This window comes from Mercenaria mercenaria, unplaced genomic scaffold (assembly GCF_021730395.1).
Source record: "Mercenaria mercenaria strain notata unplaced genomic scaffold, MADL_Memer_1 contig_4800, whole genome shotgun sequence".
NCBI classification, from domain to species: domain Eukaryota; kingdom Metazoa; phylum Mollusca; class Bivalvia; order Venerida; family Veneridae; genus Mercenaria; species Mercenaria mercenaria.
The window spans coordinates 23,470-42,977 of NW_026463058.1; the positions used below are offsets into that span (position 1 = coordinate 23,470).

The window sequence follows — 19,508 nt, forward strand, 5'->3', positions numbered from 1 at the left end:
GGGTTTCCAGGTCTGTGTTATTTTTAGTTTGAAATTTTCTTGTTTAATGGATAATAATTAATGTATTTATTGGTACTGCATGGGCGTAGGAGCGAGTTTAACTTTGGGGGAGGGGGGGGGGGGCAAACCTTTTCGACCGGCAGCGAGGGGGGGGGGGGGCGGCAAGGTACCCCCGGTGCATTATTCATGACAAAGCCTTGTACAGGGCAAAATGGGCCATAGGCCCTCTCAAGCCTCTATGTTTTAGCAATCATTGAGTTATTCTGATGATACACATACGACTAGGCACTGAACTGTCTTAATCAGTCATATTATGTATTGTTCTAATTAAGTGTGCTATTTTTTTACATTGTTCTGTTGAAGCCCTGGACATACAATCAATTAGCGCTGCATTTGTCTAATTGTGATATAAAGTTGTGGAAATATCATTTCCCTAGAATGGAAAATGAAAAACAAACAACAAAAAAAAAAAAAAATACATAACGTTTACATGTGTAAACAGGCTTAATAGTTACATAGATTTTGCAGACGCTCAAACCGGAACTGTAGTGATTGCGCTGAATGATATAATATTTTATAAAATATAATCAAACAATCCTTGGCATGGCGCGTACAGATTTCAGTACTCACACTACGGAAAGAGACAAGTAAGAATACAAGGGAAGGCCAAATGCAAATCAGAAATCAGGTTGAAAAGAATTATATGATGCTAACTAAGTAAGTAAATATTATATTAGACTGCAAGTTATATCTCTTTTCCAAAATATTGGCGGGGGGGGGGGGGGGCAAACTATAGTTGGCCCCCCCCCCCCTCTCCTGGCTTTGGGGGGGCCTGGCCCCCGCCCCCCCCCCCCCCCCCCCCCGCTCCTACGCCTATGTACTGTGTACATTTTGTGTCATTTCTAATGTCTTTAACAGCTGTTTTATCTATGTAGAAGGATTACAAAACAAGGAAGTAAAAGAGTGATTTAAACAGAAAATAAATGTGGTCTAAATTCAACCACACTATATTTTACCTGTATGTTATATTAGGCCAAACCTATTCTACATTTTATCTCTCGGTGTAGTGTTTAAAGTTTTTAAGTGGAAACCATTTTTAAATAAAGACATATGTTTTCTTCATTTGGTTAAATCATAGGTTTTCATTCGGTTTAACTAAAGATTTTCAGGGTACCAAGTTTGTATTTTAAGTTTAGGGTAAGGTTAAAGTCCACTTATAGAATAGGGATATGGGGTCAAGTGAGGTCATACTGTTTTCGCACCATCATTTTACATTACTACTATCCGCATTTCCAAATGCAAATAAGCATTTTGTTCTTTTGAGTGACACGCTGCTCATTTGCAACAGCCAGCGACTGGTAAAAAAATGGGAACTTATTCTCGACTGATTGGCGCAAAAAGTTTACGCAAATTCATTGAGTAATGCGTTTACACATATGCATTATTGGTTCCCACTCACTCTGCGTTGCCGATACATGCACGCGCATGTCAGCCGGGTCAACGGAAAGTTGACGTGGCAAACGAACAGTTACTTGCGTGAGATGAAAATAAAGAAGACATTAGCTGTTTTAAGTCCATGACAGGTAATAATATGTATATGACCGGAAAGATTATTAAGCGCTGAGTGGATGGACATCAATTGTATGTGTGTTTGTGCCGGATTAAGTTAAATGAAATCGTCCCAAACAAGGTCACTATATGTAAACAATGAGGAAAACACTGGAAAAGTTTGGTATCTTCAGTATTTAAGGCTTGATAGTATATGGGGGCATTTTTTAAATATCCGTAGAAACTTATGAAACCTGTTAATATTCGTCAGATACGTATATGTGATGATAATATACAACTATAAGCTTGTTTGAGCCCCAAATGTTTGTGAGTGTGATTTATCGTAGAATAACCGAAGTTTTCCGTTCTTATTCGAAACAATATATCACTCAGGCCTACGGCCTTCGTGATATAATAATAATAAATGACAGAAAAGCAAACATTCACGCATTTCAAAATAACGCCTGGAATCATTTACAAATAAACAAGCATTTGATAATGTTTGCTATTCTTCTCTCCTATTATTGTATGTTATTGTTAGGTGTGTGCAATATCATACCTTTACTGCAGCGCCCAAAAACAAAAAAATAATCATCTTAAATATTCAATCGATTACCAGTTTAGGTGCACGAATTTGATCTATAATATACTTATCTAATTATCAGCGGAGGTGAGTAAATCTAAAATGCAATATAAGGCAATATATTCACTCAAACCGCGATTACCTTTCTTACTTACTCTCATGAAACGCCAGGGAAGAACTGCCACTAACCATGAACTATATCTATACTCTACTGCTTTATTTTATTAACCTTAAAACTTTAAAAACTTTAAAAACACCTTTAAAAAGAGCCATTTATATACGTCCGATTGTTGTCAATACACAGGCTATTTATAGATTACACGCCACGTCTACTGCATAATTGTGTTATATCGATAAATATGCTTACTCTATATACCCTAAACATTTAATGTACTTTAACGATACCGTTTTATTCTATGTTTTTAAATTACTGTCAATTTGTCATTTTTAATGTGTTTTTTTTCAGATCTGTTTATTGCACTTTCTAGCCTAAAGTCTAAATTTAATGATTATTCCGGTATTAACTAACAGAAATTTAACAGCTTGTTTTATCACAATTCGACCGTTTCTATGAAATTTTGCTTATTTTTTATGTTATTATCTTACTGAAAATGCCCTAGTATTCTAGTTATATATGTTCTTTAGCGATACTGAAAATTTGGAGCAGAACTATGGACTAATAAATGTTTTACACGCGAATCCTGTGTACCTGACGTCTAAAATTACGCGTGAGAGTTTTTACCTAAAATTTACCTGTTTACCTGTTGTTTGTTTACCATTGTCTGTTGCCGCCCGTATGTTTACTGATCATCATCACTGCTGGATATTCCTATGGTGGTGTCTTTCTAGTACCTGTTTTCTCGTACTGGGTGTTGTTTATGCTACCATAGGTCCCTACTACATATATACACTGCTGGCCTAACTTTAATTAAACAGAATACATGTATTTGATATTTCCTTTATCATGATTTTATTATCTTTGTTCTTATACTATTAACCATTAATTTAACTTGTTTAAAATTTGGTTAAGATTGGTAAAATTTGATAAAAGTTTGATAAAATTGGTAAAATCAGAATCGGCCTTTGTCGAAAAACGAAAACACAAAGACTCTTGTTTCTGATTTTTATTATGCCAAAAGGTTTAAAATTTTACTTCAAAATTATATTAAAACTAATTGGATAATTCAGGTGACTATCCATACGGAAAATATAAAGAGTGTGCACGGATAGGCCTATGCCCCCTGTTATGTCCGCCCCTGCTAAACGTCAGCCAATATCTAAACCGAACGAATGTTTCGTTTATTACAAATTCAACATGTTTTGAAATTTTCCTTTTACTATCAATGCAATAAAAAGCAATTTTATTACAATGATAGAAATACGTCTTGACTATTGTGCGGGGAGCCTGACCGCAAAGTGTATGCTATTTTACCTACTGATCTATCTTTGTATTTTGCATACGATATATGAGTCAGTCCGATATCTGACTACCCGTTATTATCATTTTCTAAAGCTATCGATTTTCGCAATGCATTATGGTAAAACTTGATAAATATCATATGACTAGGACAGCATGCGGAATTGACAACATAAACGACATTTATCTTACAAAATGGATAAACACAAACATTTAAGGTAGGATACTAATGTCTTTCCTCAACTGTACTTTTCTTTTTTCAGTTTGTAATCAGATAAACTTATCTCTGTTTTACTAATTTGGCCTTTTGAAAAAAAATAATTAGATCTATGAGCTTCACGACAATGACATGGAAGGCGAAGTTATCACATTTTCGCTAATACATTGAAAAGCATACTTCAGCAGTGAGTTGGGTTTTACGGCGAATCGACACAAAACGGTCATATATCGCCGAATACTTCAACAGTTATCTCTATTAAATAAATATATAGTTTGGGAATTGTGCTATTTTGTTCGCAACCAAGAAAAACAGCATTGTGATTTAATGATAGAGATTTCCACAAGTGCGATTAAATTAAACACGAATTCCTAAGGGATTATGCACACTTGGCATAGGCGTAAGAACAAAGAAAAATTTGTTCCATCTGAAACAATAACATAGAACAACCACTTTTGCTGACTCCCAACTCCAAAGTTCTAAACAACGCCGATGGTAGCGTTTTTTTACTTCTTAAATTTTTATAACTTTTAACTATTTTATTGCATGTGAAAGCATAATGATAGTAAATAAAAATAACATATCGCAGAAGATTACATTTTGAAAACAGATTATGTAAGATTTTTTTTGGAAATTTCACTGATGAATTATTTGATCAAGAATCAATATGCACTGATAATTTTATTTTTTTTTTATTTGCAGAGAAATGCACGGTGAAAGACAGTGGTCTTTAATGTTACACGTATAATATTGATATAATACATTTCGGACGCTAGATGATAAAATAAGTAAAATGGATCACAAAAACCAGCTGAAGAAGTCCAAATACAAAAACTGGGTGAAAGGCGGACTTGCACTGAAATATTTAAAGGATGGCATAGTAGGATTTGTAGATGAAATTGTTAAACTTGAGCACACCAGAATAATTAAAGAAGTTAAACAAACGACTGTTTTAGTATGTACTCACTGCAATTTTAGAAATTTGAAACCCCAACATAAACATTCTACAGACACCACAACAGGCAAGTATTGTTGTCCCTGGGGACAAGTTAATTGCAACTGTTTGGATAAAAAGAAAAAGCCTTGTCCAAATAAGGTATGCGATACCATTTTTGAAGAAGTACTTAAGTGTCACAGTTCTACACCACCGGCTCCAAACTGGAAGAATACAGATATACACAAATGGTGTTCAAACCCTCTGGAGATCGCAAAATGCTACATCAAAGCTCCAGGCTATGCAGACAAAGTAACGATCAACGACATCGATGTTCAAGGGCTGTTGCAAATATTGATACACAGTATTAATCTTCAATCACACTTTGATTGCAATATATCTGGCGATGACATTTTCAACAAGGTAAGATTGTTGTGAAATTGTTACATTATAATCAATGATCAATATTAAATGCCTTAAAAGACATGACAATTAGCTTTCATATAGTGCTGTAATATTTAATATTCATGCTTTCACTTCATTTCTTTAAAATAGTACACTATCTGACCGAACAGATTTTTGCAGTTGTTTTCATATAGATTTCAATACAAACCTTTCCTCGTTTTAAAACTATTTAAACCTTTCATTTATATTATAATTCATTTTTCCAGTACCCTTTCAATGATAATTTATATAGTGATATAACCAGCTGAAATTATAATATCGTATTTCATTTAGGTCTACTGTCTTTTATTATTCTTTTTATTTGTTTAAGAGGCCTCCAATTTCTGCAAATAGAATTACATATGTTATGGATTTACACAATGGGTATACCTTGTATCGAAACTATCATGTAACTCTGGGATATGATGGGGCCTACGCGACTGCTTTAAACTAGTGGTATGTTTGCTAACCAGGTTGTCTATTATTTGATTTCGGAATATGTATTTGTGTGCAGTCACGCATACAGAACTGCTCATACAAATGAAGTAGAACAATTAGTCTGACAAACCATACACACAATTATTTTGGAGAAGGACAACCAAAAAATCCAATATTGACCCGACGAAATAAGAAAGAAGATAAATATCAAATCAACTAATTTCGTGTGACATTTAGAACAGACTGCCATGAAGTCTACCACAAGCCTCGTCAGACTTTAAAATTATTGCTCCGTGTAATCACTCACATCACACTCATCATAGTATCATGACAAACTTCATATTTGTGACACCAAAAAGCTCATAACTTATGTTCGCTTTTGAAATTCTGGTTCGGTTTTTGGTGCACTTGCAGTCTTTTATCATTAGCCAGCGTTTTTTTCATACATTTGTCTCTCATCGTCACCCACATCACATTAGACATATCTTTGCAACTATGGTACTATTATTATGCTCCTTGTTACCAGGTGTCTTGGCATACGTTCACCACATCGTTGTTATTTCGCAATACATTTTAATCAAACTTGAAATAATTGTTCTTCGCCATAACTTTTATCCTATATGAAAAGGTCCGCAACTCCTGCAACGATATTTCATATTTTTTCCCGCTTTTAACTAAGAATTGCAAGTTGATGTTTGAATTACTTGAAGAATAGATTTGATTGAAACTTAACCCTTATCATGCTGGGCACGACAGATTCTACCTTTGCGGTCAGTGTAGATCATGATCAGCCTACACATTTATGCAGTCTGATCATGATCTGCACTGTTCGCCATTCATTTAGTATCTTTTTGGAAAGCACGGTGTCCCCTTTTAACTGTTACTGTCCAAATTGAAAGATGGACAAGTTCATTACAGAAATTTAATAGGGTAAGTGTTAAAGTAAATATTTCTTATCTCCACCGACATATGTATTTATTATTGTTGTTCTAGACTAATGTTTTTGGTCACTGGGTACTGTGCCGCTGTACTGTTCGTGTGCATTAAGCGTAACATCACATTTAATGTATAACACTGGGTTTATTTACAAACTTGGCGGATGAACACTTGACAAAATATAGTATGCTTTATTTGTTAACAGTAATTAGATGCCATGGCAAGCTCTGAAGTTGCAAGAGGTACAAAATGATAAAGATTTACTGTGTTGTGGCAGCAACCCCGACAAACAAAAGGGCTACTGCAAATAGGCTAACAACAATGTAAACAAAACATAATCATTTCGACTAGCACACATATTTGCCATAAGCAGTCATGCGTTATCAAAAAGATAAACCCATTGTGTAAAATCAATGTCTGCTTGCATGATAAATCACTTGTTGAAGGAACGATGTATCGCTATACCGGAGTATTGTGAAAGCATATGTTCTCGTTTATTATACGAATTCAAATGGTTTCGTTATACAATTGACGAAACAGTCGTAATATTTCGATCATTATTTAATTACAATTACTGGTTTTAAAGAGTTTGAATAACAGATGAACACTTTTGTTTTGAGAAGTGAGATATTTTGTTTGTTTAGCTTACATACGTAGTTGAGATGTTTGATATTATTTGCATTTTAATCACTTTGCAGACTTTAATCAGAAGAAACACATTGTTCCATTCGCCTTCGATGGAAATGGACGACAACGAACTTGACAAATGCATTGATGATATCATTGCTATTCTTGAAGATGAAAAAGAGCTCAAGCGAAGATCGGATTCAAAAGAAGCAGTCTCAAATCTCAAACAGGTTTTAACTTACAGCTTAAAGATATCCAATGAAAATCTTTCACTAAAATATTTTATCTTTGGTTATTTACTTAAAAAATATAAAATCTTTATCAGATGTTTTAACTTTATTGAATATACGAATTAAGTTTGCATATAGAGCTACATTTGTAATGAAACGCCAGGCAGTAACAGCTGATTGTTAAAAAACCTTCCAGTTTAGTGGTAGTACACAATATCTGTACATGTATACAGTGTGTACTATTTTAAACCTAATGCATAGTAGGCCTACTGTAAATACACATACTCTTGTTAATTACATGTTTACATGCACTTTATGAAGTAATTGTTCACGTTTTAAGTATGAAATTTGGATCTAATATACCTTTAATTATTTTGATATCCAATATACTATGGTAACATTAATGTTGGCATATACGTTGACAAATGTATTCACAGTTTCTTGTTTTTATTGGAATGCGTTTTGAAATCGATGAAGTCGCATTATGTTACAATTTTGAATGTCATAATGTCTTTTATTGTCTAAACACATGAGGAGTTTATCCGACTTAACCCTGTTGTATAAAATTCTAAGACAAATGTCAAACAAGAAAAACATATTTCAAAGAATGCAGCTACCAAAACAAACCTTTGCATATCCATAATTACTTCGAATTATTTCTGCCCAGCACTAAAATTACAGCATACTGGTGTCAGCGCTTTTTCAAGTGTTTGCCGATGCCAAAAATTCGTCTTACACTCCGTTGTAAGATGACTCATGTACTGTAATTTATGAACGAATTAGTAACTTAGTATGGTATGCTACTTTGATAAAACAGTGCTTCAAAAGGGCATTCATTTTATTTTATTACTTCTAATTTTCTAAGAATACTTTATGTAAGAAAACGAATTTAGCATTGGTTGTAGGTGTGGATGAAAATATACAGCTCTCGGGTGACTGTTTTTTTTGCGGTAATTCCGCAGAGCCTCGCTACATCCCAAACAGTTACCTTTGAGCCTGATGCTTACATACGCTTCTTCAACCAGTGAAAGATTCTTATAATCTTATTATGTTTAATATACATATTCTGATGTACTGGTAAACTGCAAGAATGCAGGAAATCATCATACACCTAAAATAATAGATCTACTGCATTACTCGTGAACAATTGTTTTACAAATGTACCTTGAAAAAATAACGATCAAATTACTCATTCAAATACCAAAAAAAAATGCGTTAAAGTAGCTCGTTTATTACATATACACCCAAAGTGATAAATTAAGTAATGGCGCTGGTCGCCCGTCCGTCCTTTCGTCCGTCTGTTGGCAATTCCGTTGCCCATTCAGTAACTTAAATACTTTGACCTTTTCCTTTCAGTTAGTCTGAGAATGCTTGACCTAGAACTCTCAAACTTTGCAGCCATAATTTCCGTTGGTAATATATGACCTTAGTTGATTTTGAGATCGGTGGTTCAAAGTTCATGTCACTGCTCAATGTTTTCAGAATGCAATTACCTACCATCATCAAACTTTGCAGACACATTGTCCATGGTCAGTGAATGATCCCATTGTTTATGAGGTCACTAGGTCAAAGGGCACAATTATTGTTAGTACATAATCCAATCTGTTCCCACTCAATGTCTAAACAATCGGCTTGACAAAAAGACCCACTACTTTGTCAAGCGCATTGCCAATTAACATTGATGGACCCTTTTTGAGTCTCAGGTGTGGGTCGATGACAAGATCACAGTGACTGCTAGTACAAAAATCGTTTCCACTCAGTATCTTGAAAACACCTAAGAATGTTTGCAACATTTTCGTGTTGGGCGACCTGTGGTTTTCCACATTTTTATTTTATTTGGACCATAAGTACCGTTCAGATAAATATTTTGAAAATGACATGACCTACTATAATCAAACTTAGCAGACACTTGGGCAGTGAATGACTTCAAATAATTTTGAAGGTCTCCTTGGACTATTCCTAATGTTGAAGTTTCTTAGTCCAAGTTTTCGGATGGACTTAAAATTTGATATTTTGGATCATCAGTCCTTCTGTGCTTTTTAATAACTTGATTTAAAGCGAATAACATATTTGGATATAGCCAGTCTCACATATGGTCCTATACCATAATAATGTAAAAAATCATTCTAAGTATGAAACATACACAGTGAAGTAAAAGACGTGAAATAAAATAACGTATTATGAACGAATTAAATCTTAGTGGCATAAATAGTGTGTAGTTCAATAAAAAGAGTTTAAAATCTAGACAACCATACTCAATAACCTCTGAATCTTCGAAATCTGATCTTCAAACTTGACAGGCATATTGCTTCAGGGGTAATTTGCTCTGCACAGCGGTGTCCTTGATTGTACCTTATCTAAACTGTACACTCTATGAATACAATATACGAATATGATATACATATGCATAATTATATACATTGTAATTACTTTTTAATGTACATGATAAGCTAAAGCAAAGGGACTTTCACATCACAACATGCAATGAAGCAGACGTTTGCAAAGAGGCAATGGCTGCCCATGATGAAAGAACCAGAGAGCTTGATGAAAGGGCCAATGATATCCAAACGATGATAAATAACTCAAAACGTGACCTTGAATCAAGACGAGCTGATCTTTTGCAAGAGCAACAAGAACAAGGCAGTCAGGTCAAAAGTCTAGATATACGTATGTCAAGTCTGGAATTGCGTGTCGGAAAGATAGAAACAGAAATGTCAGAACTAAAGGAGGTAAATTAAGATTTCCTGCTTTTATTTCATTTCACCTGAGAAAAATTACTTCAATTAGTGTTTTACTCTTATACTATGAAATAGATAAATAGATAGAGAGAGAGAGAGAGAGAGAGAGAGGGGGGGGGGGGGGGGGAGAGAGGAGTGGGTGGATATGGACGGATGTATGGATGGATGGATAGATAGATTTTATTTTTATATATATAATGTCGAAGGTTTCTAAAAATGTTTGGATTTTGTATTGAACCTTCTGGCTACAGTCATGTCTCAAATTGGTTGTCCCTATTGAGTAATTAAAAGAATGTTTCAATTTGTTGCTATTAAAATTTAATATCGTCAACAATTATTCATTTTATTCGTGGCTAACGGTTTTGCTGAAGATCAATTTTTTGCAAGCATTAATGTTCGAAAAACTTTATTAATCATAGTGTCGTTTGATATAAGTGTACTTTCATTTCAGAGGTTAGAAGGAGTAAAGAAAGAAGTTGACGTACTGAACACTTCTCGAGACTTCAAACACGACCATTTAGAATACTTAAAACAGAAGCAAGGTATAGTATTTATTTGTAATCGTAAAAATGTCATCTTATTTCCATCAACCGTTATATATGTAAAATAACGATGTATAATTTATAATGTTACTGACAAGAATATTTAGAAGGCGCGTTGATGGCTTATGTATTAATGTAAAATGAGGTCAAAATTATCTTTGATAAAGCGCTTAATCCGGGCCAGATCTTTATGAACCATTTTTCCTATTCCATATATGACACATTTATTAGCATTGTGGCTTGTAGCCTGAGGTTATCATCTTATATTCCAGAAATTAGTCGAAAGGTACTTAGCAGAACATTTTTATTTTGACAGTAACCATTTCCCATATTTCTAATTTGAATTGTCTAGAACAGATGTATGTTCCAATCAAGCTCCATATTCCTGGTACACTGACTGTACAAGGTCGAAATATCATAATACATGTATCTGGCTAGGTAGTCCCATTTTTAGCTCGACTATTCGAAGAATAGTCTAGCTATTCTACTCACCCTGGCGTCGGCGTCGGCGTCACACCTTGGTTAAGTTTTTGCATGCAAGTTCATACAGCCATCAATTAAAGGCATATAGCTTTGAAACTTTTTTTTCTTTTTCTAGGTCAATTACCAACCTCTCTGGGTCAAGTCCCATAACTCTGACATGTATTTTGAGCAAATTATGCCCCCTTTTCGACTTAGAAAATTTTGGTTAAAGTTTTACATGCAAGTTACTATCTCCAAAACTAATGCAGATATTGATTTGAAACTTCACATGCGTCTTCGGGGTTATAAAACTAGTTGATAGCAGCAAGTCCCATAACTCTGACCTTCATTTTGGCCAAATTATGCCCCCAATTGGACTTAGAAAATTCTGGTTAAAGTTTTGCGTGCAAGTACATACAGCTATTTCTAAAAGGCATATAGATTTGAAACTTATTTTTTCTTTTTCTAGATCATTCACTAACCTCACTGGATCAAGTCCCATAACTCTTACATGTATTTTGAGCAAATTATTCCCCTTTTTGGACTTAGAAAATTCTGGTTAAAGTTTTGCGTGCAAGTACATACAGCAATTACTAAAAGGCATATAGATTTGAAACTTATTATGTCTCCCCCATGAGACATATTGTTTTTGCTCTGTCCGTCCGTCCGTCCGTCCGTCCGTCCGTCACACTTCATTTCCGAGCAATAACTGGAGAACCATTTGACCTAGAACCTTCAAACTTTATAGGGTTGTAGGCTGCTGGAGTAGACGAACCATATTGTTTTTGGGGTCACTCTGTCAAAGGTCAAGTTCACAGGGGCCTGAACATTGAAAACCATTTCCGATCAATAACTAGAGAACCACTTGACCCAGAATGTTGAAACTTCATAGGATGATTGGTCATGAAGAGTAGATGACCCCTATTGATTTTGGGGTCACTCCGTCAAAGGTCAAGGTCACAGGGGCCTGAACATTGAAAACCATTTCCGATCAATAACTAGAGAACCACTTGACCCAGAATATTGAAACTTAATAGGATTATTGGTCATAAAGAGTAGATGACCCCTATTGATTTTGGGGTCACTCCATCAAAGGTCAAGGTCACAGGGGCCTGAACATGGAAAACCATTTCCGATCAATAACTAGAGAACCACTTGACCCAGAATGTTGAAACTTCATAGGATGATTGTACATGCAAATTAGATGACCCCTATCGGTTTTGGAGTCACTCCATTAAAGGTCAAGGTCACAGGGGCCTGAACATTGAAAACCATTTCCGGTCAGTAACTTGAGAACCACTTGACTCAGAATGTTGAAACTTCATAGGATGATTGGTCATGCAGAGTAAATGACCCCTAACGATTTTGGGGTCATTCTGTGAAAGGTCAAGGTCACAGGGGCCTGAACATTGAAAACCATTTCCGGTCATTAACTTGAGAACCTCTCGACCCAGAATGTTGAAACTTCATAGGATGATTGTTCATGCAGAGTAAATGACCCCTATTGTTTTTGGGGTCACTCCGTTAAAGGTCAAGGTCACAGGGGCCTGAACATTGATAACCAGTTCCGATCAATAACTTGAGAACCACTTGACCCAGAATGTTGAAACTTCATAGGATGATTGAACATGCAGAGTAGATGACCCCTATTGATTTTAGGGTCAGTATATTTAAGATCAAGGTCACTGTGGCCTGTTCATGTAAAATCATTTTTTGGAAATAACTTGAGAACCACTTGACCTACAATCTTGAAACCTAATAGGTTGATTGGACATGCAGAGTAGATAACCCCTATTGATTTTGAGGTCACTTGATCAAAGGTTAAGGTCACAGGAGCCTGAACAGTGACTTGAGAACCACTAGGCCAAGGGTGTTGACATTTAGCGGGATGACTGGACATGCCAAGTAGATGATCCCTATTGCAGCCAACTATCAGTGTCTCTTTGACTTTCGCTCCTGACCCCTGTTGACTTCTTGCCTATAGGACTTTGCATTGGGTGAGACATGCGCTTTTTTACAAAAGCATTTTCTAGTTTTTTCTTTTTCTAGATCAATTACCAACCTCACTGGGTCAAGTCCCATAACTCTGGCATGTATTTTGGGCAAATTATGCCCCCTTTTGGACTTTGAAAATTCTGGTTAAAGTTTTACATGCGAGTTTCTATCACCAAAACTAATGCAGATATTGAATTGAAACTTCACATGTGCCTTTCGGGTAATAAAACTAGTTGATAGCAGCAAGTCCCATAACTGATATGCATTTTGGTCAAATTATGCCCCCTTTTGAACTTAAAACTCTTTTCATATTTAACCTTTTTGGGTAATATTTTCCTGCTTCTGGGACAATATTTCGAATAGTCGAGCTTGGCTGTCTTACGGACAGCTCTTGTTTTAATTATTTTCCTTTTTGTAAAAAGCTAGTCCTAAGTCAGGCCAAATTTATGAAAGGGGTTAATTTCATACTTTACATATTGATAGAGGTCAGCGAGAGGAAATGCAGGGTCAAAGAACCATAACTCTAGCTGGTCCCTTTTTGAATTATCTCTCTTTATGTAAAAATATTTTTCCAGAGCATATTTTGAAAACTATAAGAAGGAATGACTCAATACTTTGAACAAATATAGAGGTCATTGAAAGGAAAAATAGTAACCAAATATAAAAATATAACACTATTTGACCCCATTTTGAATAATCTCCCTTTATGTGAAAAAAAAATTATCCTGAGCATAACTTTAAATCTGTATGAGCGATTAACTTAATACTTTAAAATTGATAGAAATCAGTGAGAAGGAGTTCAGTGTCGAAGAACAATAACTCTAGCTTACCCTGTTTTTGAATTATCTCCCTTTACGTATGAAAACTGTTCCGGTATATTACTTGAAAAGTATTAAAATGATTGACTCAATACTTCATCTATTTATAGAGGTCAGTGAGAGGAAATGCAGTAACGAAGAACCATAACTCTAGCTTGCCTTATTTTTAATTGTCTCCTTTTCTGTTAAGATTTTTATACAGAGCATCCCTCCTTAACTATAAGAGATTCTTTCTCCAAACTTCAAATCCTTATAAAACAAATTGAGGAGGAGTGCAGTACATATAAATAATAACTTTTTATCACCCTGTTTTATTTTCTCCCTTATGTATAAAAGATTGTCCGGAGAATACATTTTATACTTAACACATTTATTAAGGTCTTTGAGAGTAAGTGCAGTAACTAAGAACCATAGATCTATATGACCCTGTTTTTTTAATTGCCCCTCCCCCACCCCCACCTTTCTGATATTTGTTTCGGGAAGATCAAACGGTGGTACCGATTGCCTTGTTGTTGGATGTATCGGAAGTTTTAAAGCCTATGCTATTTTGACATATGTAAAATTCCTATGTAAAACTGAAATTGTCGTAACAACACGAGAAATGCACGGGGATCAAAGAGAAACTAATCATAATGAGAAAATGTATCTCCAAGTAAATTATTAAGTATCAAAAACACTCAAAAGTATTTCCCAACAGTGTACTAGAAGAAAATGCATAGAAATTTTCGGTGCAAGTATTTGGTACCGTAAGTCTCTCATATTTATACAATATATATATTAATAAATCAAGGAAATGTCAGTGTAAATGAGCTGAGCGTTAGTTTTCTAAAATAATCGTCGTAAAACTGTGTTATACAAATCACACGTGCACCGCTTTTTTACAAAAAATAAGTCCGCCATGTTTTCTTCAGTGAACGATATAAAAGTAGTGTTTTACCTTGGATTTCCTTATCGTATAGTACGATTCACTTTCTAATCTAAATAAAGCATCACTTTTTATAACATCCCACCGTCCGATCTTTCTGATCACTTGACGATCACTCACAATTATAAAATAAATCCAACATGTTATCAAAATTATCACTTTACACGGCTTCATGGACATCACGACCTACTAACATTAAATATGTAATCATGAGCCAACCAAACAAATGATGAAAGATCGGGACTTTTTCAAAGATATGTTTTATTTTCTGCAATTTTCTGATATTCTAACCTTTAAACAATCGAATAGTATGCACAGAAATAACGAGGAATTTATGCAATAAAGCTTTTAGTTTAAATTTTGGACCTATCTTTTTCCAGCCCAACAACAGACACGTATATGTCACAAACCCGGCTTGTCCTCGAGTAAAATGTCAAAGGTTACTAGAACATAAATACAATAAATAAACAATCGCTAACAATGCTTTTGTAAGTTCTGTAAGATGACACGGCTCATGTTTATATATTCATATATATTCCGTATCGGGAACATTGACAATCACAGTTCGATATTTTCCTCGAACATGAAAACAGTAACTTTTATTACTTTGTTTACATTTCAAACATGACGGTTCACATATACGTTCAAGAACGTAAATTTCGTGCTTTCCGACCCATATGGTGTGTAAACTTTTGTAATTAAAAGTATGGTGTATTCGGCAAACCATTTGTAATTTCTGACCGTAAATATCATTTTGAGTATCATTTATGTTCACGAAATTTAATTGAATATTTAAGTTTTATACTTGCAAAAAAAAACGTGATGGCCATGGTCGCTAGCTTCAATTCCCCGCCCATTATCGACGTGGGATGGAACCCTCACTTGATCTGTAAAACTTTTCACGTAAGGAAGCCATCCAGCTGAGGTTAGTGTCTCGATCTAGGTACTAGTCTAAGCCCCAAAACATGTCTGGAGGGGCACTTGGAGTCTTTCCCCACCAACAAAACCTGGGGAAAGTTCATTGTGTCATTTCGGTGTTACTCTCATCATACAAAATAACAAATGTTCCCGTTTTGGTTTGTTTGTTTGTTTATATTTTTATATAAATAAATATGCAAAAGTGTATTTGTTTGTTTCAGTTTTATGTGAAAATATATAATTACAATTATATATCAACAGTAAACGTCACATGCATTATATTTTCACGAGTGTTAAGCTTTGATCTTATATATAAAACAAACATATTCCTAGTGTTTAAAAGGTAAAAGAAAAGGTCTTGTTTATCAGAGTGCCACTTTTATTGAAAGGGCCAGCCAATTTGGCTTATGAGATACCGTTATTGTGCTTTCCAATTACCTCCCAACTCCTACCACTATGCCAGGCGCCATGCGGATAGAAGTCGGTAACCATTCATATAGCTCGCAGCTCAAGAACCGGCCTTATCGGATCGAATCCCATGACAAACACCCCCATTTATATGTACATGATTATGTACACGTTAAATTATATGTTAAGTGTAAATAGTATGTATTCACAGTGCAAATCATCCATGCTAATTACTACGTACGATATGTTTGCTTTCTCACTGTCTAACATGTCCGAAATGATCTATTCGATTTTTATCATAAAGTACTAGTTTAATTTTCACCTTAAATTAAAGCAAACGTGTTCAATATAATTTTAAACTTTGAAGTTTAGTAGGTTGTAGCATTCTCTACATCAAGGGTATTTTTACTACCTTCTGTAGTCAGTTATTTATTGTAAAAATGCTTTTTTAAGCAAAGTGGAAAATATCAGGTACTTGAAAATGCATGCAGCTTTCTGAAAGGTCAGTAAGAATTCTTGATGTCATTTGTTAAGACATACCGTGTAAAAAAATAATATTATTACATAATTATTACTAATATTTCTTTTGTTGCACTTCGTGGACTTATGATAAAGTTATATATATCTGTCTGAGCAGTACAATCCCTGTAAATGCGCACTACGTAAGCGCACGGGCCCTTCGCGCACACCATACCTATAGTTTGGACTTCGTTAATATGTAAAAGCATGTGCACAAAATGACACATTTTGCCAACACCTTGTAAATTGTGTAATGTGTTTTGTTTTAGAAAAGTAATAAATGGAAATAGAAAAATAACTCTCAGCTCATTTACACGGATAGTTCAGCTTTATTATGTATGTTATAGTTTTTCGCAGTTATGCAGGCTGAAGTTATAGAATACTGTCACCGAAAATTGTGACATAAACATACTGATAACTTTTCCCACTTTAGTCTTTTAATTAAAGTAAGAGTTCAGCACTTCATGGTTTTAATGTGTTGTCACATTGGAAAAAACTTTGTTTTACAGTAACTTCGAAATTCCTCAAATATCATATCATGTACCCCACCCACCTAATTCATAATTTCAAAATAGCATAGTTCTTAATCAGTGTCAAGTGAAAAAATGTTAACATATCCTATGATATTTTTCTCCTTGTCTTGCGTCGAAGGTAATCTGCAAGCAATGAAATTGTTGGATAATGAAAATAATTATGTAAAGTAAATGAATATCCTTTTGAAGCATAATAATTAACACAATAGCAGACACGGCTCAACTGGTCCCGTTCTGCCTGACATTGCGAAGGTGTACCAATCTTTGAACAACTAGCAAAGATTTAAGCGGACCTCTTATGATCAAGCGATATTAGGTAATCAATTTAATATACAATACAACATGTAAACAAGGAAATCATGAGACACTCCATATTGTATTTTTAAACTTAGCATGTACTGCTTGTGGAAGTTTTTTTAAAAAAAAAAAGAAACTAGTATAAAAAAGAGTTACAAAGTGAATGATGTGAATGAAGGTTATGTTTTAAAAAATTAATTGAATTAATTTTCCAACAAACCGACATCTATTCTCACAGTTCTAGATTATCCAGGGAAAGTTACAGTGTGGTTTTGTTTTACTTTTTTTCTTAGAGGAATGTTAAAAGGTTAATTTATTTTTAGCTCGACTATTCAAAGAATATGTAGATCTATTGAAATCACCTGTTCGACGGCGCCGGCGTACTGATTTGGTTAAGTTTTCGTTTATAAGCTGGTATCTCAGTAACCACCTGTGGCAATGGATTGAAACTGCACACACTTAATCACTATGATACACTGACTTACATTGCACAGGTGTCATATCCTTATTTTACTTCTTTTACAAAATTATGCCCCTTTTGACATAGAAAATTTTGTTAAGGCTTAGTATGTAAGGTGGGATTGAAACTTCACACACTTGTTTATTGTCATGATCTGACATGCAATACACGGGTTCCATAACTCTACTTTGCATTTTTTACAAAATTATGTCCCTTTCTCGACTTAGCAGTTGTATGTAAGCTGGTATGTTAGCTGGTATCACAGTAACCACTTGGAATGAAACTTCAGACACTTATTCACTGTGAAAAACTGACTTACAATACACAGGTTCCTTAATAAAATTATACCACCTTTTCAACTTAGCAGTTTTTGGTAAATTTGTTTGTTTGTTTTGGGTTTAACGCCGTTTTTCAACAGTATTTCAGTCATGTAACGGCGGGCAGTTAACCTAACCAGTGTTCCTGGATTCTGTACCAGTACAAACCTGTTCTCCGCAAGTAACTGCCAACTTCCCCACATGAATCAGAGGTGGAGGACTAATGATATCAGACACAATGTCGTTTATCAAATAGTCACGGAGAACATACGCCCCGCCCGAGGATCGAACTCGCGACCCCGAGATCCGTAGACCAACGCTCTTACCTATTGAGCTAAGCGGACGGGCTCAGTTTTTGGTAAAGGAAAGTTATCGTGCCCACCTTACTTTTGGCTGCCGGAATCCTAAGGCGGTGCCCGATTGTTGTTTTTTCCTGCTTATATGTGTTCGTATGTGTGCTTGTGCGTCTGTGTGACTTGGGCGGTGCCCTACAGTGTTGTTATATCTTACTTGTCTGTTTATCTATGTAAGTTAGCTGTGTGTGGATGTGCCTGTCTTTTGTACACGAGTGTCTCCGCTTCTGTTGTTTACGTTGTAGTGTAACTGTGATTAAGGAAGCTAACATTCCCTTTTGTATATTCATCCTTGTTCTACTCTTCCCTTCACCCCCCTCCCCACTCCCCTTCCTACCCCTTACCCCTCCTCCCTCTATCTATATTTTGCATAAAATTAAAATGTACTTGTTGGATTTTTGAAGCGACCCGTCTGTACTATTTGTCCGTTACAGCTTCTTTTTGTTGTGGTCCTACTTTGCAAATACGCGGCCCTGAGGCTGGTGCTCTGTGCTTCCGAGAAATCTACCCTTACCTATTATCTTTTGTACGCAAGCTGGTATCCCAATGCCCAACAATGGGAATGGATTGAAACTTTACACACATCTTCACTGTCATGGTCTGACATGCAGTGTCCAGGTTTCATACCTCTACTTTGCAAATTTACAAAATTATGCCCCTTTTCTCGACCTAGCAGTTTTTGGTTAGTTTTTTTATGTAAGCTGGTATCTCACTACCCACTAACGGGAATGAATTAATACTTCACATGCTTGTCCACTGTCACTGATATGCACTGTACAGGTTCCATAACCCTGTTTGCATTTTTTACAAAATTATGCCCTTTTTTCAACTTTCATAGTTATTCGATTG

The 19,508-nt window shown here is 35.2% G+C and overlaps 1 protein-coding gene across 2 annotated transcripts in view; it reads left to right on the plus strand.

Moving 5' to 3' along the window:
* Nucleotides 1-1,450: 1,450 nt before the first annotated feature.
* The window catches only part of LOC128554179 (uncharacterized), a 38,055-nt gene continuing 19,997 nt past the window's right edge, over nucleotides 1,451-19,508 (plus strand). The window contains exons 1-5 of one of the 2 annotated variants that reach the window (XM_053535427.1): nucleotides 1,451-1,583; nucleotides 4,468-5,122; nucleotides 7,216-7,374; nucleotides 9,825-10,103; nucleotides 10,564-10,654. In XM_053535427.1, the coding sequence (XP_053391402.1) occupies nucleotides 4,559-5,122; nucleotides 7,216-7,374; nucleotides 9,825-10,103; nucleotides 10,564-10,654 (1,093 nt within the window). In that variant the 5' untranslated portion in view covers nucleotides 1,451-1,583; nucleotides 4,468-4,558. Of the gene's footprint in view, nucleotides 1,584-3,638; nucleotides 3,767-4,467; nucleotides 5,123-7,215; nucleotides 7,375-9,824; nucleotides 10,104-10,563; nucleotides 10,655-19,508 lie in introns of those variants that run through there. The other variant, XM_053535428.1, reaches the window with a different exon arrangement.